Source organism: Littorina saxatilis, linkage group LG17, assembly GCF_037325665.1.
Source record: "Littorina saxatilis isolate snail1 linkage group LG17, US_GU_Lsax_2.0, whole genome shotgun sequence".
Taxonomy (NCBI): Eukaryota; Metazoa; Mollusca; class Gastropoda; order Littorinimorpha; family Littorinidae; genus Littorina; species Littorina saxatilis.
The window spans coordinates 66952743-66980741 of NC_090261.1; the positions used below are offsets into that span (position 1 = coordinate 66952743).

At 41.8% G+C, this 27999-nt stretch overlaps 2 protein-coding genes and 2 long non-coding RNA genes across 4 annotated transcripts in view; 3 read left to right on the forward strand and 1 right to left on the reverse strand.

Moving 5' to 3' along the window:
* On the forward strand, positions 1-27998 carry LOC138952243 (uncharacterized). The gene is made up of 6 exons (XM_070323863.1): positions 1-344; positions 4879-4989; positions 12699-12783; positions 13531-13698; positions 27536-27630; positions 27923-27998. The coding sequence occupies exons 1-6, from the start codon at positions 204-206 to the stop codon at positions 27974-27976; spliced, it is 654 nt and encodes a 217-aa protein (XP_070179964.1). The 5' UTR covers positions 1-203; the 3' UTR covers positions 27977-27998.
* Positions 1-27999, forward strand: part of LOC138952270 (tryptophan--tRNA ligase, cytoplasmic-like) — a 306357-nt gene that overhangs the window by 75717 nt on the left and 202641 nt on the right. The gene's annotated exons all lie outside the window — the stretch shown is intronic.
* On the forward strand, positions 5225-8049 carry LOC138952240 (uncharacterized). The gene is made up of 4 exons (XR_011451332.1): positions 5225-5398; positions 5730-5804; positions 6119-6199; positions 6644-8049. It is a non-coding gene; the product is annotated as an uncharacterized lncRNA (long non-coding RNA).
* LOC138952241 (uncharacterized) lies at positions 8192-8415 on the reverse strand. The gene is made up of 2 exons (XR_011451333.1): positions 8346-8415; positions 8192-8276 (listed from the first exon to the last, which is right to left on the reverse strand). It is a non-coding gene; the product is annotated as an uncharacterized lncRNA (long non-coding RNA).

A 27999-nucleotide genomic window follows, 5' to 3' on the forward strand; every position in this document is an offset into this window, starting at 1 on the left:
CCATTTTGCATTGCAGAGCACAGCCATTAAGCTAGGTCAGTAACACCTTTGACCTCTTTCAATATTATCTCTGTCCTTATCTTTGAAATGATGTCAGTACACACACAGTGTCGGAACACACGAACATGTGCATAGATGATACATGTACACACCTGATGCTTAAACTCGGCAAGAAGAACTAGCTATATTAGCCTCTCCCGATCATGCTGTTGTTGGTGTTGTTGTTGTGGTCAAGCTTTGCACAGGTGAGAGGAGAGCCGTACATGTGCTCCCCCCACCTGTGGGAGGGCAAGAAGTGGACCCTGCAGATCACGCACACTGACCAGGGGCCGGACGTGTGGGAGGTACGTCAGGTGTTTAAAGGCTCACTCCGCCTCCTGAAAACTGTTCACCTTACTGTCTCAGATCTGGCCAGGATTTTACGTGAGATAATATCATTCCTACACTTGGTCACATACCAAACGGCAACACCCTGATTGCTTACTGCGGTAAGTTGGTCACATACCAAACGGCAACACCCTGACTGCTTACTGCGGTAAGTTGGTCACTTACCAAACGGCAACACCCTGACTGCTTACTGCGGTAAGTTGGTCACTTACCAAACGGCAACACCCTGATTGCTTACTGCGGTAAGTTGGTCACATAGCAAACGGCAACACCCTGATTGCTTACTGCGGTAAGTTGGTCACATAGCAAACGGCAACACCCTGATTGCTTACTGCGGTAAGTTGGTCACATACCAAACGGCAACAGCCTGATTGCTTACTGCGGTAAGTTGGCATTTTTTTATGAATCAATTTCCGAGAAAGGCACCAGTGCCTCTCACGAAATTAATTCTCTAAAAAAAATTTAAAAAAAAAATAACACTGGTATTATGCACAACGAGCACCCAGGCTATACGTTGTGGAGGGATGGTATGTGACCAAGTGGAGGGATGGTATGTGACCAAGTGAAGGGATGGTATGTGACCAAGTGGAGGGATGGTATGTGACCAAGTGGAGGGATGGTATGTGACCAAGTGGAGGGATGGTATGTGACCAAGTGGAGGGATGGTATGTGACCAAGTGGAGGGATGGTATGTGACCAAGTGGAGGGATGGTATGTGACCAAGTGGAGGGATGGTATGTGACCAAGTGGAGGGATGGTATGTGACCAAGTGGATGGATGGTATGTGACCAAGTGGAGGGATGGTATGTGACCAAGTGGATGGATGGTATGTGACCAAGTGGAGGGATGGTATGTGACCAAGTGGAGGGATGGTATGTGACCAAGTGGATGGATGGTATGTGACCAAGTGGAGGGATGGTATGTGACCAAGTGGAGGGATGGTATGTGACCAAGTGGATGGATGGTATGTGACCAAGTGGAGGGATGGTATGTGACCAAGTGGAGGGATGGTATGTGACCAAGTGGAGGGGTGGTATGTGACCAAGTGGAGGGATGGTATGTGACCAAGTGGAGGGATGGTATGTGACCAAGTGGAGGGATGGTATGTGACCAAGTGGAGGGATGGTATGTGACCAAGTGGAGGGATGGTATGTGACCAAGTGGAGGGATGGTATGTGACCAAGTGGAGGGATGGTATGTGACCAAGTGGAGGGGTGGTATGTGACCAAGTGGAGGGATGGTATGTGACCAAGTGGAGGGATGGTATGTGACCAAGTGGAGGGATGGTATGTGACCAAGTGGAGGGATGGTATGTGACCAAGTGGAGGGATGGTATGTGACCAAGTGGAGGGATGGTATGTGACCAAGTGGAGGGATGGTATGTGACCAAGTGGAGGGATGGTATGTGACCAAGTGGAGGGATGGTATGTGACCAAGTGGAGGGATGGTATGTGACCAAGTGGAGGGATGGTATGTGACCAAGTGGAGGGATGGTATGTGACCAAGTGGAGGGATGGTATGTGACCAAGTGGAGGGATGGTATGTGACCAAGTGGAGGGATGGTCTTGTGACCAAGTGGAGGGATGGTATGTGACCAAGTGGAGGGATGGTATGTGACCAAGTGGAGGGATGGTATGTGACCAAGTGGAGGGATGGTATGTGACCAAGTGGAGGGATGGTCTTGTCCCATGTGAAAGGTATGTGACCAAGTGGAGGGATGGTCTTGTCCCATGTGAAAGGTATGTGACCAAGTGGAGGGATGGCCTTGTCCCATGTGAAAGGTATGTGACCAAGTGGAGGGATGGCCTTGTCCCATGTGAAAGGTATGTGACCAAGTGGAGGGATGGTCCTGTGACCAAGTGGAGGGATGGCCTTGTCCCATGTGAAAGGTATATGACCAAGTGGAGGGATGGCCTTGTCCCATGTGAAAGGTATGTGACCAAGTGGAGGGATGGTCCTGTGACCAAGTGGAGGGATGGCCTTGTCCCATGTGAAAGGTATGTGACCAAGTGGAGGGATGGTCTTGTCCCATGTGAAAGGTATGTGACCAAGTGGAGGGATGGCCTTGTCCCATGTGAAAGGTATGTGACCAAGTGGAGGGATGGTCCTGTGCCCAAGTGGAGGGATGGCCTTGTCCCATGTGAAAGGTATGTGACCAAGTGGAGGGATGGCCTTGTCCCATGTGAAAGGTATGTGACCAAGTGGAGGGATGGTCTTGTCCCATGTAAAAGGTATGTGACCAAGTGGAGGGATGGCCTTGTCCCATGTGAAAGGTATGTGACCAAGTGGAGGGATGGTCTTGTCCCATGTGAAAGGTATGTGACCAAGTGGAGGGATGGTCTTGTCACATGTAAAAGGTATGTGACCAAGTGGAGGGATGGCCTTGTCCCATGTGAAAGGTATGTGACCAAGTGGAGGGATGGCCTTGTCCCATGTGAAAGGTATGTGACCAAGTGGAGGGATGGCCTTGTCCCATGTGAAAGGTATGTGACCAAGTGGAGGGATGGTCTTGTCCCATGTAAAAGGTATGTGACCAAGTGGAGGGATGGCCTTGTCCCATGTGAAAGGTATGTGACCAAGTGGAGGGATGGTCCTGTGACCAAGTGGAGGGATGGCCTTGTCCCATGTGAAAGGTATGTGACCAAGTGGAGGGATGGTCCTGTGACCAAGTGGAGGGATGGCCTTGTCCCATGTGAAAGGTATGTGACCAAGTGGAGGGATGGTCCTGTGACCAAGTGGAGGGATGGCCTTGTCCCATGTGAAAGGTATGTGACCAAGTGGAGGGATGGTCCTGTGACCAAGTGGAGGGATGGCCTTGTCCCATGTGAAAGGTATATGACCAAGTGGAGGGATGGCCTTGTCCCATGTGAAAGGTATGTGACCAAGTGGAGGGATGGTATGTGACCAAGTGGAGGGATGGCCTTGTCCCATGTGAAAGGTATGTGACCAAGTGGAGGGATGGTCTTGTCCCATGTAAAAGGTATGTGACCAAGTGGAGGGATGGCCTTGTCCCATGTGAAAGGTATGTGACCAAGTGGAGGGATGGCCTTGTCACATGTGAAAGGTATGTGACCAAGTGGAGGGATGGTCCTGTGCCCAAGTGGAGGGATGGCCTTGTCCCATGTGAAAGGTATGTGACCAAGGAGAGGGATGGCCTTGTCCCATGTGAAAGGTATGTGACCAAGTGGAGGGATGGTCTTGTCCCATGTAAAAGGTATGTGACCAAGTGGAGGGATGGCCTTGTCCCATGTGAAAGGTATGTGACCAAGTGGAGGGATGGTCTTGTCCCATGTGAAAGGTATGTGACCAAGTGGAGGGATGGTCTTGTCCCATGTGAAAGGTATGTGACCAAGTGGAGGGATGGTCTTGTCACATGTGAAAGGTATGTGACCAAGTGGAGGGATGGTCTTGTCCCATGTGAAAGGTATGTGACCAAGTGGAGGGATGGTCTTGTCCCATGTAAAAGGTATATGACCAAGTGGAGGGATGGTCTTGTCCCATGTAAAAGGTATATGACCAAGTGGAGGGATGGTCTTGTCCCATGTAAAAGGTATATGACCAAGTGGAGGGATGGTCTTGTCCCATGTAAAAGGTATATGACCAAGTGGAGGGATGGTCTTGTCCCATGTAAAAGGTATATGACCAAGTGGAGGGATGGTCTTGTCCCATGTAAAAGGTATATGACCAAGTGGAGGGATGGTCTTGTCCCATGTAAAAGGTATGTGACCAAGTGGAGGGATGGTCTTGTCCCATGTAAAAGGTATATGACCAAGTGGAGGGATGGTCTTGTCCCATGTAAAAGGTATGTGACCAAGTGGAGGGATGGTCTTGTCCCATGTAAAAGGTATGTGACCAAGTGGAGGGATTGTCTTGTCCCATGTAAAAGGAATGTGACCAAGTGGAGGGATGGTCTTGTCCCAGGTAAAAAGCCTGACCAGATCTGAAACAGTGAGGAGAACACGAGTTTTCCCGAGGTTGAGTGGGCCTTAAACATGTCCGTGTTTGGAGAAAAAACCCTGAAAAAGCTAGGTTATTACAGGTAACGTACACACATGTTATGTCCTGAAGTCCAGTGGAAGAGGGCATTGTGAATGTGCTCAAGTCTCCTGTGTTATTATAGATGACGTTGCTTTCGCTTCAAATCTGTTTGAAGAAGTTGGTTGGTGACATGCGTTTCACACTGCCGTTCTTGCTGATGATAGCAATGACCCTCCTGTCGACGATGATAATTAAGAGGCGAAGAGTGTTGACAGCTGATGCTGTCATCGCTCCTACCTCGGTAGATATAATCATTTTCATGCATTTCATTCAGAGCTAGCTGCGTGACAAACAAAATAACTTCTTGGACGAACAACGAGCCATACGACATCTTAAAATATTGTAGCTAAAAAAACAACCACTGATGTGAACACCCAGTTGCGACTTCTTTTCCTTGACACATGGAGATTTATCACTCGCACACGATGGCACGTGAATCTCGTTTGTTGACAGAGCACTTCCGAGTTCAGTGTGGACATCATTGGGCAGCGGTTTGCGTCCCGCGAAACAGGTGTCCGCTTCGGTCAGCCCTATGACATTTTCTACCTGTACTACTATCCTGCTGTGAGTATGACCCCGTGCGTGCATGCGTGCGTGGTTGTGTGTGCGTGTGTGTGTGTGTGTGTGCCTGTGTGTGTGCCTGTGTGTGTGTGTTTGTGTGTTCGTGTTTGTGTGTGTGTTCGTGTGTGTGTGTGTGTGCGCGCGTGCGTGCGTGTGTGCGTGCGTGCGGCGTGCGTGTAAGTGCGCGCGTGTGTTCGTGTGTGTGTCTGTGTGTGTGTGTCTGTGTGTTGCATCAGTCCATAGATATCCCTTGACAGGATCGCCAACTCTGCGCGCGCGCCAACGCTGGCCCTGTTTCGAACTCCCGTCTGCGGCTGCGAGAGGTTTTGACAGTAACTTTACTTCCGGTGCAGTCTTTCAACACATGGAGAAGAAGGAGAATTTCGAAGGGGCGGTGGAGTTTGTGGCTGAGGTATGTGAAAAGCAAACAAACCAATACAAAAAGATCATTGCTGATGATTGAAATGAGTCATGTGAATCAACAATAAAGATTCATTGTGGACGGCACGTCATTATTTTTGTTTTTAACACTTGAAACGCGAGAGCATCTGACACACTGGTAAATCCGAAGCTGTGCACGCAAGCTGATCAGCAGATCGTTTTTCTGCAGAATTCTCGCTCACATCGGCCACTATTTTAGCTCAGCGAACCGACAAATTTGCAGCAGAACAATTTCTGAATGTTAGAAATTCGGCTGTAGATTTATAGATACCCTTTCTATTCCATGGTTGTTGTTTTTTCAGGGGGAAAGTACCGACATCTCAATCGCTGAAAAGATGACAGCATCACCACAAAAGAAACTGCAAGAATTGCCAAAAGTAAGTAAAAATATTGACAGATCTATGTAAAAGACTATGAAAATTTAGAACTGGAACAACAGATATTCAAGAAATAACCGATAAGTGATATATTATAACTGAACCATTGATTGATTTGAATGTACATCATGCATGGAAGTTACTAAAATGGTGCAGGAACTGAAGTCAGATCAACACATCAAAAAGATTAGTCATTTAGTGCAATATATTTGTTTTCTTTCCTCTCCAGCATAATTCTGTTTTGATATATATGCTTGATGTCTTCTGTTGTTTTTAAATTCATTGTCACTTCTAAATTGCATGCTTTATTGCAGAACGCTTGTGCATCTATCAAGAATGACAACTGCCTTTCACCGGAGCTCAGAGGGCTTGTCGACCAATTCAGTAATTGAAAAGTAAGTTTTTGAGTAAGGCGGTATAAAAAAAATCAGCTTGCAAAGTCCCAGTACCTGAAAGATCACTTTCAGTTTCATGCATAGTTTTCGAGCAAAAATACTGCTTCGTTGCACAGAGAGGCTACTGTTTACAAATATTTTAGGTACATGCCTGCCACTACAATATTTCATGTGTTTTTTAGGATCATTAATAGCACATGTCATAGTTGTAAGACATGATAAGGATTCATGAAAGTGGTTTGTCAACACGTTCTATAACGACAAATGGAATACAAAATTTAATATGTTCACATCCATTCATGTAAAGTGTAGTTTTGGGTTGTTGTCGTGTGTTGTTGGTTTTGATTGTGTGCATGCATCTACATCTTCAGTTTCACTCTTGGGTTGATTTCTGCTATATTTGTGTGTTGTTTTAATTATAATATTTTATTTTCTGTGTTTTAGGTGCAGATCTGGAAGAGAAACTTCTGCTTGTTCATGACTGCCTAGTTCCCTGAGGCAAGGTTGGGAATGCTGCCAAGGAGAAGGCGTGGGCCAGGTACTACTCTGCTTTTTCAACCCAGCATTCAGGCATTACTGAGTTGACAGTATCCCCTGCAGTTTCAGCCTGGATTGCCTTGAACATGTTTATACTGTTGGTGTCTTAAAGGCCTATGAAGAAAAACTAGGGAACCAGTAAGTGCATTAGAAATCAAAGAGGATGAAGAGTACAATGCAAAGTATGTTGGAGTATGTGTTGCCAAAAAGCTAAAACAGAGAGTTTGGTGTCTCCAAAAGAGTGCGTACAGAGATGAGAAATTGCAGTGTTTGGAAGCCCTGACTTGCGCACCTGAATTCTACAGTGAAGAGAGTGAAACCACCCCTGACATGACAAGCATGCTGAACAAGGGCAAACTGACCTTTGTCAAGCCCAATGTATTGCAGATGTGTCTGTCCATGCAACACAAAGCAGAAATCTTAAACAGAATGAGGCAAAGCGTTGATGATATCAAATAACCAAAGGGAAGTAATTGCTCTTTATTCATACGACATGACTGTGTAATAGAGTAAGCGAGAGTTGTACAAAACCTTTTCTCCTGGCACCTGAGAGAATAACAAGCATTGAAATATACAAGCGACTTTCATCCTCTCGTGCCAGGAGAAAAGGTTCCGTACAACTCTCGCTTAATCTATTACACATGTCGTATGCATAAAGAGCGATTACTTCCCTTTGGTGATTTGATGTCCATGGAACATATTTTCTGTGAAACCTGTGCATCAACACACAGGCAAAAGCAGATGACTTTATTGAACCATGCAGGAACAGTGATGCTGTTCCGGTGTGTTTTTATGACACTTTGTATTCATTTGATCTTTCACAAGCTGTTCAAGAAGACACTTTGCAAAATGTTCTGTTTTTTTTTAAATAAGACTCCACCACAAACTGAAGACAATGATGGACAAAATGAAATGTACATGGAAAGAAAAGACTGAGGAAAAAGCTGAAAACATACAATGTTGGACAAAATGAAATGCACATGGAAAGAAAGGAGTTTGAGGAAAAAGCTGAAAACATACAATGTTGAGAACAATCAGGAAGGATCTCTGTAGTGTGTTGTGTATGATCTTTCTTTGACATGCAGTACAAACTATCCTATCTGATCAAGTGCATGTACATTGAATTTGAACTTCTTGATTGTTGTCTTAGGTGTCGATTTTTGGTGTTAAAATCTGCTGTCGTCAAAATGTACTTCTCTTCCTATTTCAGTATTTGGTTCAGTATTGTATCACATGGCTTGTTCAGTGCCTGTTCTGTATTTTCATGAGTCCATGTAAATTTAAGTCTGCAACATGAAAATTTGAAACATATTCATTTTGCTATGGTTCAAACCTAATTCCTTTGTGTACTTGTTCAAGATATAATTTTGACAGCGAGATATTTTGCAAACAGTTTTCATTTCAAAATCAATTGTCAGCCACTTGATAAATGTCTTGCATCGATGCGTCTGATTGTTTTTATGTTGACCACTATGTACACTGGAATTTGCTTTGCTTTCCTAATAGAACATGTTCAGTCGCATACCAGCAACACTTTAACCTTGAATGGTTGAAAACGACGTTAAACACCAAATAAAGAAAGAAAGAAAGAAAGCAACACTTTGTTAACGTTTGAATGGAATTGGAAGTTGTATGAACTCAAATAGAGCATATGTATCTTTGGTCACAGTGACACACACACACACCATACAGTGACAATTAATGCAGGGCCGGACTAGGGCTACCAGGGGGGGGGGTTATGGGGGTTGCGCAACCCCCCCTCCCCCCCCTAAACATGTACCTCACTTAATATTTCAAAAAAATGTATTATTGTTTATTTTATGCCGTTTCATGCAAGGAGCGACCATTTTCCTATCTCAGAATATGACCTACCCTTCAGCTTAAGGGGGCGTCGCCCCCTGACCCCCACAAGGGGCAGAGGAACATCCCCCTGGACCACCATTGGCAACCCCCCCCCCCCCCCCCCCCCTCCTCTTTGCTTAGTCCGGCCCTGTAAATGTAATGTACCAACATTCACTATCTCACTCAGTCTCAATTCACACAATTTGACACAAGAAAGATTCCTATTTATACACATGCATATATTTAATCAATGAAGTAGATACATTCTCAAACAAAGTTTCAACATGTTGCACCCAAATTAAAGCATAAATTCTTGTGACATTTAATTTAATTAATTAATTAACGGGAATTAATCAATGCTTTAATTTGGGAGTTTGAAATTTGTCGCAATAATTTTTTGGTCAAGTTTATTTACATTCTCTGCTAAAGAGCTTTACAGTCAAATCCAAATTTCCACACCTAACCTATAAAACACAACATTCCAAATGAAAAAAAAAATCATTCTCTTGGCTCAGAATTGGTGTTGAATAATTGTAACACAAAGCGATTTACTGAAAATGTTACTTGTCACTCACTTCAACACTGTCGCCAAGCCAGTCTAAACTGCAGCACGCTGCTTCGGGGGGGACTTTTTCCTTTACACTTTAAATCCAAACACCATCAGCTGCGCAGAAAAATCACTGAAAATGCTGACTCAAAGTCAAAGTCAAACCTTAACCAAGCTGGCCTCCAGGCTCCAGCACAACAACCTTAACCACCTGGTTCACCTCGTTCTTCGCGAGGCACCACGACTCGGGAAGCTGCTGTACATCACGACACAGTTCTTCAAAGTTGTAGTTGCAACAACCTCTGGCAATTCTGGTGCGGGACGGTATGTCTGAAAAAAAGCAGAACAATAAACCCTTAGTAAAACTAAATTTCTAGAGAAATAAGTCTAACTGTCCATACAAATAGCTGGATGATAGCTAATTAATGGCAGTTGATAGACGTTTGAAGTTGAACGATTTGGTGGAGAATAGGTCGACAAGCTCTCTGAGCTCCGGTGAAAGGCAGTTGAAAGGCAGAAAGAACAAGCGTTCTGCAATAAAGGATGCAATTTAGAAGTGACAATGAATTTAAAAACAACAGAAGACATCAAGCATATGTGCACATCCTAGATACTGGGTCACAACTATGGGACATGGACACCAGGAAAAAAAGTAGGACTGAATTGAGTGAAATACTCTTTTTTAAGTGCAAAAGACATGCCTGTATCTTTTTCTGTCAAAGAGAGGACCTTTCATATCGGGGTTTCTTTAGAAATGACAATTAGACACATGCAGTACGCTCTATGTCGTGGGTTACATGGTTTCCACTTTAGGCTTCAATATCCCACAGGAAAGAACTTTAGCTCAGTTATTGCATGTGGCATGTGGACAACATTGATAAATAAATATGCAAACATGAAAGTTTGAAATTACAAGTTTCCATAAGTTAACTAGATCGAAGTAGAAAGTGGAAACCGTAACCCACGCAATTTCCAGGTGCAAAAGTTTTTCTTGTAGGTCAAATGTAGCAACTAGCCTTTTGGGCACCCTTTTGGGTTTTAATACATGATAGAAAGATTTAAGTGAGCAAAAAGTTTTCGATCTGTGCTCACTGGGTTTATGTGTATAGAGATAATACTGTCGTGAGTTACATGGAAACCATAGTTTGTAATGTCTTTTATTTCCAAAGAAAAGAACTAAAACTTGATTATTGCAATTTGCATGTGGACAACATTGATAAATAAATATGCAAACATGAAAGTTTGAAATTACAAGTTTCCATAAGTTAACTAGATCGAAGTAGAAAGTGGAAACCGTAACCCACGCAATGTCCAGGCGCAAAAGTTTTTTTTGTAGGTCAAATGTAGCAACTAGCGTTTTGGGCACCCTTTTGGGTTTTAATACATGATAGAAAGATTTAAGTGAGCAAAAAGTTTTCGATCTGTGCTCACTGGGTTTATGTGTATAGAGATAATACTGTCGTGAGTTTCATGGAAACCATAGTTCGTAATGTCTTTTATTTCCAAAGAAAAGAACTAAAACTTGATTATTGCATGTGGACTACATAGATAAATAACTATGCATACATGAAAGTTTGAAATTTTCAAGTTTCCATAAGCGACAATCCTAAATGAGAGAATTAATCGATTGTCGATCGTGCGTTGCAGAAGAATCGAAAATTTCATAATGGCGCCGATCATGAGAACACATGTGCTGCTCAAACTTTGCACCAGATCAAGCTTTAATCAGCAAAATATCGCAAAATTCGTCGATGAATATATGCTACAATTGTCAAAAAAGATTTTACAGGTCTCAAACAGTGAAGATACAGCGTGGTCTGTCGTGAGTTACGTCTCAAAAACCGGAAACGAATACGATTGGGTGGATAAATTCTCATTGTCTATTCACATGACCGGGTCAAACGTCATGAATGGAACTTTCGACGGTGTTCCCGCGATCTCACAACGCGTGTGTGATAGGCAATGCGGGATTTGTCGTCTGCTGTGGCCATGCTTTCGTGGGTTACAGATGGAAACGAAACAAGGGTGGGGTACATTCAAGCGCGATTATAAGCTGAAATAAATTTGTTTCCTACCGTAGTGCTGTGTTTTGAAAACCTAAATGTTGTTGAAATAAATAAATAATGACTTTGAATAACTTTGAGGTTTCCTTTGTTCAGCAGATCGCATTTTTTGATGAAGTTGAAACCGGAAACGACGGTAACCCACGATTACGTGTTTTCTTTGCCGATCAAACTCCCAGAAGAAGAAAAATAGATGTAATTCTTGAGTGTGTATGTCGAGAATAATCCTTCAGCTGACCCATAAACATCACAATAAAATTCACAGAGCTTTATTCTCCATTATGTCCAGCTGCAACACAGACTGGTGTATTTTTGTCCCAGTTTTAGGTGCTGTTTTGGGGGCATTTTGGCTAAAAATTAAATCGTTTAAAACCCACAGCAATGTTTGGAAACCCAAACTTGGTTGTTACAGTAAGTCAAATCCATCCCCTTTGACATCAAAGCATCCCCTTTGTCATCCATTGCTCAGAGATATTGTGACAGTCATTCAAAGTTGACAACCCATAGTATTTCCCAGTATCTAGGACGTGCACATATATATCAAAACAGAATTATGCTAGAGGGGAGAGAAAACAAATATATTGCACTGATCTTTTTGATGTGTTGATCTGACTTCAGTTCCTGCACCATTTTTAACTTCCATGCATGATGTAGTATTCAAATCAATCAATGGTTCAGTTATAATATATCACTTATCGGTTATTTCTTGAATATCTGTTGTTCCAGTTCTAAATTTTCATAGTCTTTTACATAGATCTGTCAATATTTTTACTTACTTTTGGCAATTCTTGCAGTTTCTTTTGTAGTGATGCTGTCATCTTTTCAGCGATTGAGATGTCGGTACTTTCCCCCTGAAAAAACAACAACCATGGAATAGAAAGGGTATCTATAAATCTACAGCCGAATTTCTAACATTCAGAAATTGTTCTGTTGCAAATTTGTCGGTTCGCTGAGCTAAAATAGTGGCCGATGTGAGCGAGATATCTGCAGAAAAACGATCTGCTGATCAGCTTGCGTGCACAGCTTCGGATTTACCAGTGTGTCAGATGCTCTCGCGTTTCAAGTGTTAAAAACAAAAATAATGACGTGCCGTCCACAATGAATCTTTATTGTTGATTCACATGACTCATTTCAATCATCAGCAATGATCTTTTTGTATTGGTTTGTTTGCTTTTCACATACCTCAGCCACAAACTCCACCTCCCCTTCGAAATTCTCCTTCTTCTCCATGTGTTGAAAGACTGCACCGGAAGTAAAGTTACTGTCAAAATCGTCTTTTCCGCTTTCCGCTACTTGGTGAGCGCGCGCAACGAGTTGGCGATCCCGTCAATACACATCTATGATCAGTCCTACCATTGCCTTACAATTACCGTTGTCTGGCAGAAACCATGCACATCTTTGTCCGTTACAACTTCAGCCCATATAAGTCAGTCTTACAGTTTTAGATCTCCTTAACTATTTGGATGTCCCGCGGCATTCCCGACCAACATTCTCAGAGTTCATTTTTCAGAACACATTGTTCCGGGTTCACGATGGGAAGTGTCGCAGCAGTGCTATTGAAGGAGCGATCAAACAAAATTGTCTAAACATGCCAGGTATGTCCACCGTCCAAGCAATCAATCAATCAATCGATTAATCAACAACTCAATCAATCAATCGATTAATCAATCAATCATTGACTCTCTCCCACTCTCTCCCTCTCTGTCTCGTCTCTCCCTCTCTCTCTCTCGTCTCTCCCTCTCTCTCTGTCTCTGTCTGTCTGTCTGTCTCTGTCTGTCTGTGTCTCTCTGCCTGTCTCTGTATGTCTGTCTGTCTGTCTGTCTGTCTGTCTGTCTGTCTCTCCCTCTGCCTCTCTCTCCCTCTGCCTCTCTCTCTCTCTCTCTCCAACTTCTCTTGTGTTCTGTGTTTACTTAGGCCAAAAAAAAAAAATTGTCTGTTTAGGGTAACCCGACCGACCCTATCGATTTGGCGCCGACCCAAAAACTTTTTTTTGATTTCAAAAAAAAAAGAGGTAAAAATGCTAAAAAGAGACATTTGGCGTTTCTTTCTCTCCCTTTCTCTCTGTTTTATTTATACGTTAGTTTTGAAACATGTATTCATCAAATATAAGAAGTGAATGTTCAGCCAACATAGCATTTACACAAAAAAAAAAAAAAAAAAAAAAAAAAAAAAACTTTACCTACCTACCGACCCTAGTTTTTTTGGTCATGTTACCCTAAACAGACAAATTTTTTTTTTTGGCCTTATATCTACCCTCCCCCTACCCGTCGCGTGTGTATGGCTGGAATCAGGACAGCTAAGCACGTTGTACCCAACGCTATTCGTTTCTTTTTGGTCCTCAGACCAGTATGCAGTGGAGAACCTGAATGAGTTTCTGGCTACCTATGTAAACGGAACTTACTGCGGGGGAGTGAGGGGGGTGAGAGACGGGGTGGGCTACTTCCACAGTATCACCCCCTATGGCTTTAACTCACCTGTCATGGAGCAGACGCAGGGGGACGTCGACTCAGGTGAGCTTAAAGGCACACTCCATCGTCAGGATTTTGAATAAAATATGCCGAACATCCCTTTGAACTTGGACAAACACCCAAAATCAACATCCGGACTGTTTGCTTTGCAGAGTAAGTCGCTTTCAAGAAATTCTTTTTTTCAAAGCCACGTGTGGTTTTCAAGAATATTATGAACAAAACCTCGCTCTGAACAGCGAGCACACAGGCTGTTGATTGAGGTTAAGGTATTGGAAGGTTTCTTATCATAAACAACACACACTCTTCACAAGAACGTTTCCTATCGCTTGGGAGGCCGGCGTCTTACCCACTAGGCCACTGCGCCTGTCTGTTTGCTCAATACTGGGCGCTTACAGGGTATCTTACGGTATAGTATGATCATGGTTTGCAGTGGCGTCAAACAGTATGGGCTTTGCATTGTTGGATTTTTGTAAAACAATGGACGCGTTTATAATTAACGGCCGCATAGGCCTACCAGATAATAGCAGAAAATGTACATCCAAGGAAAGTAGTGTGGTAGACTATGTTATTGCTTCAGTGTCATTGATCAATACTATTGTTGATTTTTGTGTACTTGACTTCTGTGAGTTGTATTCTGATATCCATTGCCCGATCTCTGTTGTCTTCGGCTTTTCAAATCACGATAATTTGGAAGCAAGTGACTCTTCTTGTGAACAAACACAAAGTTCTGATTTTGTAGGCAGGCCGAAATGGTTCGATGACAGTAAAATTAAATTTGCTGAGCAGTTAAAGGCAGAGTAAGCCTCCCGTAAACCATCACAGATACGGTCAGGCTTTTACACACAGTACAAACACCATTTCATTTAAACACTCACCAATTGAGAACATCCTAGGTGCCCTCCGTAAAGAGCGAACAATTTTCAAAGAATTTATTTTTGCGTGGTTTATCTTACCCCTGAGCCATCGTGAACCCGTGTGATCCAGTTTTCCCTTTTCACAATGCAGTCGTCATAGTTAGTCATTTGAATGCGACTCGACGTGAGCTTATCTACAATAGCACGTTTTTTTTATGCACGAAACAACGGCTGTGGTTCACAAGAACTCTAGCGATGGCTTTTGACTGTTGAGAGGAACGGCGATTTGCACTGATAAACCGGCCGTCGTCTGCTACGACCCTTGCGTGACCCTGCTTCCGGGCTTTTCTTTTTTTAAACTTTCACAACTTCGAATTGTTCTGATCTTGTCTTGATGAAAAACGAATTCTTTTATGATTAAAGAATGTTTGTGTAACAAGCTGTCAATTTATTATTTAGATTTTAAAAGTTAGGTCTAGCGCAAAAACGAGGCGCCGTTGTTGTTAACGTAACAAGTCTACGAAAATAAATTCTTTGAAAATGTCTCACGCTCGACAGAAAGCAGCCAGGATGTTCCCGTTCGGTGAGCGTTCAAATGGAAGTATGCTTGTACTGTATTTAGACGCTCGGGGAGCTCTGTGATGGTTTACGGGAGGCTTACTGTGCCTTTAAAAGAAGCAGATGAGATTATTAGACAATTGGATTGTACTTTATCTGCACAACTAGATGATGTCAGTGTATTGTCGCAACTTCAGATTGACCAGTTTTGTTCTCAGATTTGTGATATTATGAAAAACGCTGCCTCGGATATTGGACTTCTGAAGAACAACACTAGAAAAGGTAAACCTTGTACTAAAAAAAGGAAAAATGATAACTTCCCTTGGTTTGATTCCCAATGTGAGAAAAGTCGTAGAGAATTTTTTAACGCAAAAAATAATGCGAGACGTCTTAGGAATAGAGTTTCTAAAGATAACCTATCCAGAGCAAGTAAAGCATACAAAAAGCAGCTTAGAGTATCGTTTAAAAAATACAAATCAAAATTTATGAAGAAAATATCAAGTTTAAAATGTTCTGATCCTAAGGCATTTTGGAAGATAATAAATGGTTGTAGCCAAGACAAGAGAGAAACATATGCTAAAGTATCCTGTGATGCATTTTTTGAGCATTTTAAACGTCTTGGTAAGACAGATGACAATGATGCTAATTCTGCAGATCAGCAAAATGATCAAAGTACCTTTTCTATAGATACATATTTACTAAATGACTTGTTTACTGAGGAAGAGGTTAAAATTGCTCTCAGAAACTTAAAAAATAATAAAGCTTGTGGCTTAGACACTATAACAAATGAATTTTTGAAGAATGTTTCAGCAGATCTCTTGTCAGTTATTACTAAGTTTTTTAATTTAGTCCTTGTATCCGGCAAAGTACCCGAAGATTGGACTATTGGTGTCATTAAGCCCCTTTTCAAGAATAAGGGTAGTAAGGATGATCCTAATAACTATAGAGGTATTTCCATCCTGAGCTGTTTTGGAAAAGCTTTCACCTGTCTGTTAAACAACCGCCTTACTCATTTTTTTGATGCCAATAACACTATTGGTGAAGAACAAGCAGGTTTTCGTTCCGACCATAGTGTGACTGATCATATTTTTACCCTGAATGCTATAATAGACTTTTTCCTGTCTAAAAAGAAGAGATTGTACTGTGTTTTTGTTGACTATGAAAAGGCTTTTGACCTTGTTAACCGCTCTTTTTTGTGGCAGAAATTGTTAAATTGTGGTGTGCGTGGTAAGATGTTGACGATTGTTCAAGATATGTACTCTAAAGCTAAGTCCTGTGTACAGTGGAACACTAAGTTGTCTGACTTTTTTTCTTGTTCTGCCGGTGTGAGACAAGGTGAGAACTTGTCTCCCCTGCTTTTTTCCGTATATTTAAACGATCTGAAGAATTATTTTGATCGGGAGTCAGCTCTAAATACCTTAGGACGTGAATCCGAAAATGTAAACTGTGACAACAGTGATATTAACGTTCTGTATGGGTTGTTCATTTTGTTGTATGCTGACGATACGGTTATTTTTGCTGAATCGCCAGAATCCTTGCAGATTGCTCTAGATATTATGGACAGATATTGTAAAGATTGGTTTTTGAAATTGAATGTAACTAAAACAAAAGTAATGATTTTCTCAAGAGGGAAAGTAAGAAAAGTTCCGACATTTACATTCAATGGTCGGAAACTTGATATTGTGTATGATTTTCAATACCTGGGTATTAAATTTAGCTACAATGGTAAATTTACTGTTGCACAGAAGAATTTGTATGACCGTGCCTCCAAGGCCATGTTTGCTTTATTACGTAAAACTAGAAAACTGTTTTTGCCTCTTGATGTCCAAATTGACCTCTTTGAAAAAACTGTGGTCCCTATTTTACTTTACGGTTCTGAAGTATGGTGCCCTTACATGTCTGATCTAGCTAACAAATTACAGATACGATTTTTTAAGATGATTTTGAAAGTTGGCAAATCAACACCAACAAACATGGTTTTGGGTGAATTAGGTCAGTTCCCTGTAAGTATTCAAGCGAAATGTCGTATGTTGAATTTTTGGTACAAACTTGCATTTTCAAATGGTTCTGACAAACTTTCTTGTGTGACATATCGTTTTTTGTTTAAAATGTATGAATCTGGTGTATACAAGTCAAAATTTTTGCTTTCTGTCCATGGTGTTCTAAATGAGTTAGGCTTTAGTGATTTTTGGCACAATCAAACTATCGATAATGTAACGGATGGTGGTTATTTTAATACTTTCAAAGCACTGATGAAAAATAGGCTACAAGACCAATTTGTCCAAACCTGGCATTCAGAAATAAATAACAATGAGTTTTATTATAATTATAGAATGTATAAAGAGAATTTTGAGTTTGAAAAGTACTTGTCCATCCTGCCGGTTAATTTAGCAAACGCTGTTTTAAAATTTAGAACACTGAATCATAAATTGCCTATACAAAAAGGTAGGACTCTTAGTATTCCCAGACAAGACAGAATCTGTCACAAATGTTCATCAGGTGACCTTGGGGACGAGTTCCATTATATTTTTGTATGTCCTTTTTTTACCAATTATAGAAAACAGTTGTTACGGTGCTATTATTATGCCCGCCCCAATTCAGTTAAATTCAGAGAGCTTTTTTCCACTACAAAAAAGAGTTTATTGCTAAAACTCGCAAAGTTCATGACACTTGTCATGGACTGTTTGAGAAGCGAGTAAAATTTAATTCTCTTTTAGCTTTATACTCCGTTATCTGTTTTGTGTTGTTTGTAATAGTTTTTTTGTCCTTATGTTAACTCACCCATCACCCCCCCCTCCCCCTTCCCCCCATTTCCCACAGTAAAGAAATGTATGTAATTACTTTGTGTGTTTTATTATTATTATTATTATTATTATTATTCTTATTATTATTATTATTTATTATTATTATTGTTGAATTGTTTCTTGTATTGTTTTTGCTCTCCCTCACCCCTCAACTCCCTTTTCTGTACATAGTCTGATTTCTTTTTGTTTTAGTTCCTTTTATTTGGTGTTGAATGAAATGTGTTTTATTGTGTTTTTTAATTTTCCATGTACCCTCACGGGGTTTTATCGGAATAAAACTTGACTTGACTTGACTTGACTTGACTTGACTTGTCAAAATATACACAATGCTGTGATGATAGTTATAGTTCATCAGTGCCATTATATTATTTATCACACAGTGATTATGGTCATGTTTTGCAGTGCCGTTATGTTACATATCACACCGTGATTGTGATCATGTCTTGCAGTGCCGTTATGTTATTTATCACACAGTGATTATGATCATGTCTTGCAGTGCCGTTATGTTATTTATCACACAGTGATTATGATCACGTCTTGCAGTGCCGTTATGTTATATAATTATTACACAGTTAAAGTAGGGGGGGGGGGGTCTTCTTTTTCTTCTTCGTTCATGGGCTGAAACTTCCACGTACACTCGTGTTCTTCTTTACATGACCGTTTTTTTATCCCGGCTTCCATTTAGGCAGCCATACGCCGATTTCGGAGCATGGGAGGTTGTTATTCAGGCATGAAGAATGCACGTCACACACCTAACTACCAACATAAGGCCTTTGTCACTTTCTTGTTTGATTATATCTACCGATGCGCGGCAAAAGGAGAGGACAGCTCTTGACGGCAAACGACCGCGGATCCCACCTGTACTCCGGTCATATTTAGTTTTAACCTGAACACCGTTTCAATGTTTAATGTAATAATTTAACAGATTGTTATATGTTGTTTACACATATCAGGAATATAGAGTTATATAATGGGGGAAACAAGTACTAAAATTAAATCAAAGAAAATAAAATTTACATTTTGAAAAATTGTGACCAACTTCGCCGACCATAGCCGACACAAGGCGCAGATCTCTGATCTGACACATCTAGGTCAAGGTTACTGTACCGCCGCACAACGCGCGCTGGCGCGAAAGCGTCGTCTGCTGCTGGTTTATTTTTGCAAAAAACTGTCTGTTTAAACAACTAACTGAAGCAGAGTTACTGAATGTGTATACTTCTGAGATGGGTATTGATTGTTCATCTTAATGCTATACAAATGGATGACATTAAACTGTAATTTAAGACTTTTTTCATTATTCCGAAAACAACATTTGTATGGAAGCCGACCTATGGCAAAACTGTATTTCTTCTCAGTTACTAGTTTTCAAAATAAGTAAAGTAATGTTGTATGAGATGGTTTAAACACTTCTTGAATATACTCCTTCACTTGATATAAGTGCTGTTTTGTCTAGATTGAGTACTTGGACAAAGCCGACATTGAGCAGGTCACAGTGCCTGATCTCTTGCAGCTCATTGAAAGCTGACTCGGTTTTGATAAAGCCCAGGAATATGGTTCTAAATACACGAAGAAAACAATTGGAAGACTACTATGGCGTTAACATTGTTTTTTCAGAGAAGAAAGGAACGCTGAATGTTTCTTTTAAAAAAAACAACCAGCGAAATTCTTCGCCAATTTTACAAACAACCTAAATCCGCAGATCCCGAGACCCAGAAAGTACAATGTACGATTATTAAAGGCTGCGGCAAAGCTCATTTGCAATTACCGTAAACTACCTTGTATGCGCCCCCCCCCCCCTCCTATGCTGCAATTCGCCCAAAAGTTGAGGGTGGGCGTTTCCTAGGTACTATACCCTTTGCAGGAGCGGTTCCTTAGCTAGAATAACGATAATTTGGTCATTTGGCATAGAAGTATTCAAAGGATGCGTTATTGCACAAAACTTTCCTCTCTCACACTCTCTCTCTCTCTCTCACACAGACACACACAGACACACACACACACACACACACACACACACACACACACACACACACACACACACACAAACTCACACAGGGAATTCTGCAAGCACTGAACCACGAAGATAATCTTATTGCTTTAGTGTCTGTTTAACAAGTTCATAACTTCAAAATACCTTTGACGACGCGGCCCTCTACCCGTTCTTACTCACTGAGAAATCAAAGAACACGTAAATCAACCTCTTCAGACATCACTTTTCGCCCAAGATGAAGCTTTTGTTTCTTCTTTTCCCTCCCAGTCAAAAATGTATAGCGATTCTGTAACCACTCTAGAACCCGTTTTCTGTCCACTCCCCGAAACATTTCCGAGGAAGGAAATTTATTTTTTCCTTTTCCTTGTCTACTTCACTGATCGAAACTGGGAGGTGGGCGTTAACTAGGTACTTTACCCTGTGCACAAAATTTGACCAAAAGCAGGGGGTGGGCGTTTACTCGATACTGGGTATATACAAGGTAGTTTACGGAACATCAAATCATAGTGTTTCGTCTGAGGAGGAATTCGTGAATATTCTTTCAGACATCGAACATCAGCTACTTGCACACAAAGAGAAGTTGTCAATATGCAGAACCAGTCAACTGTGGCTACAGAACATTGACATGATGGTAGACATTCTCCGTCAGTCCATCACAGATGAGAGAACAGGCAACTTTCGTCTGCATGTACAGAGTGTCCTGGAAATGTTGCCACACTTTGCTGCGTCTGGACACACCAACTACTTGAAATGTGCAGTATCTCCAGCACATGTCTGAGCTACAAAGAATACAACCTGCTGTATATCAGCAGCTCATGAAAGGCCACCACAACATCCGGCGCAGCGATCGATACTGGGCAGGACTGTCCTCAGACCTCGTTATTGAACAGCTTCTGATGCGCAGCTTAAAGACAAATTGAGGTTTGACGAGGGGAACAGGCATGGGTGAAAGTAAAAGACTGGTGTGAATACTTGGCATGCAGCGTGTGACAGGTGTGCCTTTCATTACAAGTAACCAGCATAAGGATTCAAGCAAGTCACTACAGAAAAGGGAACACGCGGACACTAAGAAAATTCTGGAGTTTTTCCAGAGGAGGAATTCATTCAGCGGAGACGGAAAACTCTCTCCAGCGGAAAAGTCGCAAACGAATCTGTAAATGTGGACACAGTAAAACTACTGGGACAAATCGTCATTCAAGACATGGTTAGTAGGGTCTTCGCTTGCCGACCGTTCACACTCAAGAAGAGTGATCAGGCTGTCACCCTAGCCTTTGAGTCTGTGGTGTCCTCTCAAGGCGAGGCCATCAATGTTGACCCAACACCGCTGTTCCAGCGACTAGTCAGGATCTTAGAGGCCACTCCAGAACTGCTGCCATCAGCCTTTGAACGTGAGCTCTCTAACATTCCAATATCTTTGTTTGAGCCCTCAGATCTGCCACGAGAAGCCAGAAAGCACATTCTGGCTGCCCACATTTGGTTTCTCGCCAAACATGAAGAGGAAAACGTCCACGACGTACACTACGTCATCAACGGCGGTTTTCTTTTGCACCGTTTGGCATGGGGAAGGTGGGTGACATACAACCAGCTGATCGCAAGCTACGTGAACTACGTTGGACGAAGATGCCACAAAACCAGCGTTGTTTTGACGTCAAAACGGTCTTGTCTGCACAGCCCTGTGACGACGAGGCGGACGACGTCGATCAGCTGTGGTGACGTTTTCTACTGAATTGCAAACAAGTCGCGTAAGGCGAAAATACAACATTTAGTCAAGCTGTCGAACTCACAGAATGAAACTGAACGCAATGCAATTTTTCAGCAAGACCGTATACTCGTAGCATCGTAAGTCCACCGCTCGTGGCAAAGGCAGTGGCATTGACAAGAAGTTGCGCTGAGAAGGATAGCACGCTTTTCTGTACCTCTCTTCGTTTTAACTTTCTGAGCGTGTTTTTTATCCAAACATATCATATCTATATGTTTTTGGAATCAGGAACCGACAAGGAATAAGATGAAAGTGTTTTTAAATTGATTTCGAAAATTTAATTTTGATCATAATTTTTATATTTTTAATTTTCAGAGCTTGTTTTTAATCCAAATATAACATATTTATATGTTTTTGGAATCAGAAAATGATGAAGAATAAGATGAACGTAAATTTGGATCGTTTTATAAAAAACATTATTTTTTTACAATTTTCAGATTTTTAATGACCAAAGTCATTAATTAATTTTTAAGCCACCAAGCTGAAATGCAATACCGAAGTCCGGCCTTCGTCGAAGATTGCTTGGCCAAAATTTCAATCAATTTGATGGAAAAATGAGGGTGTGACAGTGCCGCCTCAACTTTTACTAAAAGCCGGATATGACGTCATCAAAGGTATTTATCGAAAAAAAGGAAAAAACATTCCCAGAAACTCTCATGTAAAATTTCATAAAGATCGGTCCAGTAGTTTGGTCTGAATCGCTCTACACACACACACGCACAGACAGACAGACACACACACACACACACACATACACCACGACCCTCGTCTCGATTCCCCCTCTATGTTAAAACATTTAGTCAAAACTTGACTAAATGTAAAAAAGGAATGGCTTAAACCCCTAACAATAACAGTGTAAAGACGAATCAACAAGTGACAGTATTTTGTTATCTTATGTATCGTCGTCATATGAAATAAACAAACTGTCGTGTGTCATACCCTCTCAATTTAGTAATTGATCGCCTCTTTCACATTTAGGGGGGTATGAAGCGACTTTGCCTAAAATGATGTTTTCAAAACACTCATTTTCTTAAAGCTGCTCACTCTGCTTTGGGGAAACATATGTTAGTAAGAAAAAATGCCTTGTATTATTTTATATTTGCACACGGTGGCATAGCATGGGCGAATCGGATAATTTTCGTATAAAATGTGACTAGTCTTTTTGGTTTTGCACGGAAACAATCTGACTTTACAAGAGTTGCAGCTAACTATTTCCTACTTTGCCTTTTCTACTATCAAAAACGCCTTTAACGTGAAGCTTTATGAGACACCACGGCCTCAGTAACAGCCCACAATTCGTTTTCTGTAGTGCTTGACCATTTTGGAAAAATCATGCACGCACATAATACTAAACATGCAAAAAAATACGACTATCCCCCACAATATTTTTCTATATTTTGCATATGTGATTCTTGTATGTATATAGCACTCAAAAAACTTTAAATAGCTTGTAAAGGAATTATGTTGATGTTGAGGCAATATTTGTCAAAATATGACCGGAGTACTGGCAAAGCATAGCCCTTCAAATTTTGTTGGTTAAAGGACTATACATTGCCAAGATTGTGCTTCAGAAACAATCATCTACACGGCACGAATCGACGATGTATACCGTAAAAAACCACCGTCTCCGCTAGCTTTCACCAGCTCTCGGTGTTTTATACCCCTAACAGTCCCAGCCCTGCCCAGCCCCATTGTGAAAAAGGTCAAATTAAACAAAACTTTTGCCCTCAACAGTTCGCAAGTTTTTAAATTCTCGTTGAAGCTTATCAATTGAACGTTGTTATCTTTCTGAATGGATGACAAAAGGCTGATTTGATATGGATCGATTGAGATTTCGATCACGAGACACTCATTTGCGCCGAAGCGAAGAAACCATTGTCTTTATGTGTTACGGAGTTGGTTGAATGTGAGTCACGGTCACAGCTCTTACTATCTGACCTGATTCACTTATAGACAGGTTGTTTTTTCCCAGTCAACTCAGCCGACTGTTTTGTATCAGTATGGTCTAGATCATTGGTGACTGCTATATTCGTTTATGTAATCTATGTGTTACTTAGTCATTGTATTTCATAAACACAAAAGAAAAAGAAAGACAAGTCGCGTAAGGCGAAAATACAACATTTAGTCAAGTAGCTGTCGAACTCACAGAATGAAACTAAACGCAATGCAACGCAGCAAGACCGTATACTCGTAACATCGTCAGTCCACCGCTCACGGCAAAGGCAGTGAAATTGACAAGAAGAGCGGGGTAGTAGTTGCGCTGAGAACGATAGCACGCTTTTCTGTACCTCTCTTCGTTTTAACTTTCTGAGCGTGTTTTTAATCCAAACATATCATATCTATATGTTTTTGGAATCAGGAACCGACAAGGAATAAGATGAAAGTGTTTTTAAATTGATTTCAAAAATTTAATTTTGTTAATAATTTTTATATATTTAATTTTCAGAGCTTGTTTTTAATCCAAATATAACATATTTATATGTTTTTGGAATCAGCAAATGATGGAGAATAAGATGAACGTAAATTTGGATCGTTTTATAAAAGAAATATTTTTTTTACAATTTTCAGATTTTTAATGACCAAAGTCATTAATTAATTTTTAAGCCACCACGCTGAAATGCAATACCGAAGTCCGGGCTTCGTCGAACAATACTTGACCAAAATTTCAACCAATTTGGTTGAAAAATGAGGGCGTGACAGTGCCGCCTCAACTTTCACGAAAAGCCGGATATGACGTCATCAAAGACATTTATCAAAAAAATGAAAAAAAGTATGGGGATATCAATCCCAGGAACTCTCATGTCAAATTTCATAAAGATCGGTCCAGTAGTTTGGTCTGAATCGCTCTACACGCACGCACACACACACACACACACACACACACACACACACACACACACACACACACACACACACACACATATACACACACACATACACACACACATACACCACGACCCTCGTCTCGATTCCCCCCTCGATGTTAAAAAATTTAGTCATAACTTGACTAAATGTAAAAAAGGAGCATGTCTTGCAGTGCCGTTATGTTATATATCACACAGTTGTGATCATTTCTTGAAGTGCCGTTATGGTAAATATTACACAGTGATTATGATCATGTTTTGCAGTGCCGTTGCGGTATATATCACACTGTGATTACGATAATGTGGTTTTTGTTTGTTTGTTTGCTTAACGCCCAGTCCACCGCGAAGGGTGATATCAGGGCGGTGCTGCTTTGACATTTTAACGTGCGCCACACACAAGACAGAAGTCGCAGCACAGGCTTCATGTCTCACCCAGTCACATTATTCTGACACCGGACCAACCAGTCCTAGCACTAACCCCATAATGCCAGACGACAGGCGGAGCAGCCACTAGATTGCCAATTTTAAAGTCTTAGGTATGACCCGGCCGGGGTTCGAACCCACGACATCCCGCTCACTGGGCGGACGCCTTACCACTAGGCCACCGTGTTGCGGTCGATAATGTGGTGCAGTGCCGTTATGTTATACTAGAGGAATACCCGGCTTCGCCGGGTGAATCGCGAGACAGAGACAGACAGCGTGGCGGTTCGCCGTCTTAGAGCACGTGTGAACATTTTCATCCACCAGTTTGTGCCCACTCAAAGGAAGGCAAGAACATACAGACAGACAAAAGCCGCCAGACCCCATCACAAACAGAACTCTACAATCCACAGGTGTTGCCTCCACACACACACACACACACACACACACACACACACACACACACACACACACACACACACACACACACACACACACACACACACACACACACACACACACACAGAAGCCGTATATATCTATCTATATATATAAATATATAGAGATAGATGACAGTGGATTTTTCGATAAATAGATTCGACCTTTGCACTTTTACAGTGAGGACAACTTTCGGGTACATGCAAGGAAAGCCCACAACTTCTAAGGCGAACAACTCTGCAGAGTCTGCTGTGAAGGGCGACACTCGACCGTCTTTGAATTAACTTTGTCCCCAAAGTTCCGAACCATGGACCCGCCAAGCTTAGGCCCCTCCCAGGTTGGTGGAATGGGAACAGCACGAAAATGATTCAGTGGCCATAATGCCATTCCTGAACATATCATGTCGAGTCCCATCCCTGTCGACGACGTCAAATGTAATCGATTGCCAAAACACCACAATCACCTTTGAAGGCGAAGTCCTCTCATACGCGATTGAGAATTTTAGAGCTTATTTGTAAGCCCTATATTAACTGTTATGGCTTCTCAAAGGCCAGAACATACAGACAGACAAAAGCCGCCAGTCCTGAACATATCATGTCGAGTCCCATCCCTGTCGACGACGTCAAATGTAATCGAGTGCTGAAACACCACAATCACCTTTGAAGGCGAAGTCCTCTCATACGGGATTTAGAATTTTAGAGCTTATTTATAAGCCCTATATTAACTGTTATGGCTTCTCAATTGCCAGAACATACAGACGGACAAAAGCCGCCAGACCCCATCACAAACAGAACTCTACAATCCACAGGTGTTGCCTCCACACACACACACACACACACACACACACACACACACACACACACACACACACACACACACACACACACACACACACACACACACAGAAGCCGTATATATATATATATATATATATATATATGTATATCTATATATCTATAAATATATAGAGATAGATGACAGTGTATTTTTCGCGTGGCTATAAATTGATTCGACCTTTGCATTTTTACAGTGAGGACAACTTACGGTTGCAAGGAAAGCGTTCTGGACAGTGCAGTGACATTCTAAAAAATAGTAAGGTAGTAACGGGAAAATGGATTGACGCCACACGAAGGAAGGGAGATAAACGCAAAACACTGGAGAAGATAAGGAAGAGTTAGTGGGAATGGATCTGGGAAGATGAACAGAAAAACCAAAATCGGTTCAGCGCTGCGCGCTGAGAGCACGTGTTGAAAATTCTCATCGACCAGGTTGTGTCCGGGGTCTACCTGAACATGCCCACCAAATTTGAAGCAGATCCATCGCGAACACACACACACACACACACACACACACACACACACACACACACACACACATACTCACACACACACACACACACAAACACACACACACACACGCACACACACAGACAGACACAAGTCGTATATATATATATAGATATCACACAATGGTTATGACCATGTATTGCAGAGCCGTTATGTTATATATCACACAGTGATTATGATCATGTTGTGCAGTGCAGTTATGTTATATATCACACAGTGATTATGATCATATCTTACAGAGCCGTTATGTTATACTAGATGAATACCCGCTTCGCCGGGTAGCCTACGGCTGCGCCGGGAAAAAGTCGAGCCGAATACCCGGCTGCGTCGGGAACCCGGGTGTACGCCGGCTTTGCCGGCGCACCGCGCGAAGGAAGGGAGATAAACGCGCAAAACACAGGAGAAGAGTAGTGACCTTCTAAAAATAGTATAACGGGAATGTGGATTGAGCGTTGTCGACAGTGACCTTCTAAAAATAGAAACGGGAATATGGATTGACGCCACACGAAGGAAGGGAGGTAAACGCTGAAAACACTGGAGAAGATAAGGAAGAGTTACTGGAAATGGATCCAGAGAAAAACCAAAATCGGTTCAGCGCTGCGCGCCGAGAGCACGTGTTGAAATATTTCATCGATGAGGTTGTGTCCGGGATGTAGCTGAATATGGCCTCCAAATTTGAAAAAGATCGATCGAGAACTTTGGCTTGGCATCGCGGACACACACACACACACAGACACAAGTCGTATATATATATGTATATAGATATCACACAGTGATTATGATCATGTTGTGCATGCAGTGCATTTATGTTAAATATCACACAGTGATTATGATCATATTTTGCAGTGCCGACATACCGGGTGAGCAACTACTACAACGTGACGTCAGGCATCAAAGACCCCACCGTGTTCACCCCACCCCTCAGCTGCATTCAGACACAGGTATACATGGGTATAGTGTGGCTTAAGTCATTATTGTTTGAATAACGTGTCACACACACACACACACACACACACACACACACACACACACATACACTCTCTCTCTCTTTCACGCACACACACACACACACACACACACACACAACACACACACACACACACACACACACACACACACACACATACACTCTCTTTCACACACACACACAACACACACACACACACACACACACACACACACACACACAACCAAAGTAAGTAAAAGCCAACACGAATGTTTTGTTATTTTCAGGACCTGGCCACGGAAGACTTCGGAATACACAGGCCAGAGTCGCTCTTTCTCTAATAAACTGTCAATGTTGAAACAAT

Excerpts from the sequence above, each read along its gene's own strand:
- LOC138952243 (XM_070323863.1), top strand. The coding sequence starts at position 204 with ATGCTGTTGTTGGTGTTGTTGTTGTGGTCAAGCTTTGCACAGGTGAGA. Across the intron at positions 12,784-13,530 it reads AAATTGTCTAAACATGCCAG|ACCAGTATGCAGTGGAGAAC; the intron begins GTATGTCCACCG and ends TTTGGTCCTCAG. Across the intron at positions 27,631-27,922 it reads TCAGCTGCATTCAGACACAG|GACCTGGCCACGGAAGACTT; the intron begins GTATACATGGGT and ends TGTTATTTTCAG.